General features: G+C 49.2%; 1 protein-coding gene across 1 annotated transcript; it reads right to left on the reverse strand.

Annotated features, from left to right (window-relative positions):
- Positions 1-766: 766 nt before the first annotated feature.
- LOC141631697 (uncharacterized) lies at positions 767-1,240 on the reverse strand. The gene has a single exon (XM_074444334.1). The coding sequence runs from the start codon at positions 1,238-1,240 to the stop codon at positions 767-769; it is 474 nt and encodes a 157-aa protein (XP_074300435.1).
- Between the last annotated feature and the right edge of the window lie 802 nt (positions 1,241-2,042).

The raw sequence follows: 2,042 nt of genomic DNA on the forward strand, positions 1-2,042 counted from the left end.
ATACGCTTTCGAGCTCATCTTCCCATCCTCCTTTCAAATCGTCCATGCATTTTCTTAGGCCGGCCAATATTTGCTTGTTAGCCAGCCTCTATCTGGCCATTGCTTTGTGGGTGGAAAACGGCGGAGTAAGCGTGTTTGAGGTCGTATGTCTCTAGCTATTCCCTTAACTTGTCATTGTCGAACTGTCTTCCGTGGTTGAAGACCATTACTTTGGGTATGTCGAATCTGGTGATGATATTCTGCCAGATAACTTTCCTAACTGCTGCTTCGGTGATTCTGGCTACAACCTCTGCCTCCACCCATTTTGAGAAGTAGTTGATGGCAACGACCAGGAACCTCCTTCCTCCACTCGCGGTGGTAAAGGTGCCTAGTATGTCCTTTCCCCCATTGGGCGAAGGGTATTGGGCTTAGCATTGGCTGCAGGTCCCTAGATGGTTCATGTATGACGGGTGTGTGGATTTGGCAATTCCTACATTTCCTCGTCAGTTCCTTGGCGTCTGCTTTCATGGTGACCAAAAGTATCCTGCTCTCACTGCCCTGTGGGCCATATTTCTACCTCCGATTTGATCCCCGCAAACGCCAGAATGAATATCGAAAAGTGCTTGCGCGGCCTCCCCCGGGTTCAAGCATCTAAGGAGTGGGCTCGAGAATCCTATCTTGTAAAGTGTTCCCTCAATGAGTATAAAGCGACTGCCGATTGTACGGATCTTTCTTTCCATCATCCCCTCTGGTATCTTGCCTTCGGCCTTGAAGTTGATTATGTCCTTCAGCCAAGTCGGACCTTCGGCTCGACAACTCCAATTGGTGTCGGGCCCGGCTCGATGCTTTTCGTGGTTAGTACATCAACCCACACCGACTGGCAGACGTCTTGTAAGCTAGAGCTGGCGAGTTTGGACAGGGCATCTGCCCTATTGTTCTTTGACCTGGGTATCTGCACTTTCTCGTAGGATCTCAGCTCGGCTAATATCTTCTTAACCTGTTCCAGATATTTGACCATCGAGGGCTCCCTGACTTCGTATTCCCCCTTGATTTGGTTAGTGATGAGTAGGGAGTCTGTGAATAGTCGTAATACTCTGGCTCTGTCGTCGGCGGCGGCGAGTTCGATACCAGCTATCATTGCTTCATATTCGGCTTCGTTATTTGATGCCTCGAAGGTGAATCTCTGGGCGTGTTCGAACTCCGCCCCCTCTAGGCTCATGATAACTACTCCTGCTACGGATCCGGCTGTTGTGGATGACATGTCGGTGTAGACTTCCTAGACCTCTTCGGGCTCCTCACTCTCGCTGGAGTGGGAACACTCGACCAGGAAATCCGCTATGGTTTGGGTTTTTGTGGCGGTTCGGGATTGATGTTTGATCCGTGTCCCGACAGCTCGACTACCTATTTTAGCAACCGACCGGACTTCTCAAACTTTTCCAGGGCCTTTTCGAGTGGTTGATCTGTCATTAACGTCACAAGATGTGCGTCAAAGTACGGGCGCAACTTTCTGGATGCAATCACTACGGCGAATGTGACTTTCTCGATTAGCGGGTAGTTTTTCTCAGCTAAGCCTAATGCGTGGCTGATGAAGTATATGGGATATTGGTTCTTGGTTTCTTCTCTTAATATCACGGTGCTGACGATGACGTTTGTAACGGTTACGTACTAAAGGAGCGTTTCGCCAGTTAGCGGATGTGTTAGGGTTGGAAGTTCTTTGAGGTGGTTACTAAGATCGTCAAAGGCTTGCTTTTGCTCCTCCTCCCACCAGAACTACTTATTACCCTTCAGGACGTTGAAGAAGGCTTATGACTTGTCAGCTGACCTTGATATGAATCGGGATAGCGCTGCCATCCGTCATGTAAGCCTCTGGATATCTCTGATCGTTCGTGGCTCAGGGAGGTCTATGACAACCTGCACCTTCTCAGGGTTGGCGTCTATTCCCCTTGCGCTGACTAGGAATTCAAGGAACTTTCTGGACCGCACCTTAAAAGTGCACTTCTTGGGATTTAGTTTCATCTGGTACTATCAAAGGGGCATGAAGGTTTCCTCGATGTCGTTCAGAT

Source organism: Silene latifolia, chromosome Y (genome assembly GCF_048544455.1).
Source record: "Silene latifolia isolate original U9 population chromosome Y, ASM4854445v1, whole genome shotgun sequence".
NCBI classification, from domain to species: domain Eukaryota; kingdom Viridiplantae; phylum Streptophyta; class Magnoliopsida; order Caryophyllales; family Caryophyllaceae; genus Silene; species Silene latifolia.

Coding starts and splice junctions, on each gene's coding strand:
- LOC141631697 (XM_074444334.1), bottom strand. CDS start 1,240: ATGTCATCCACAACAGCCGGATCCGTAGCAGGAGTAGTTATCATGAGC.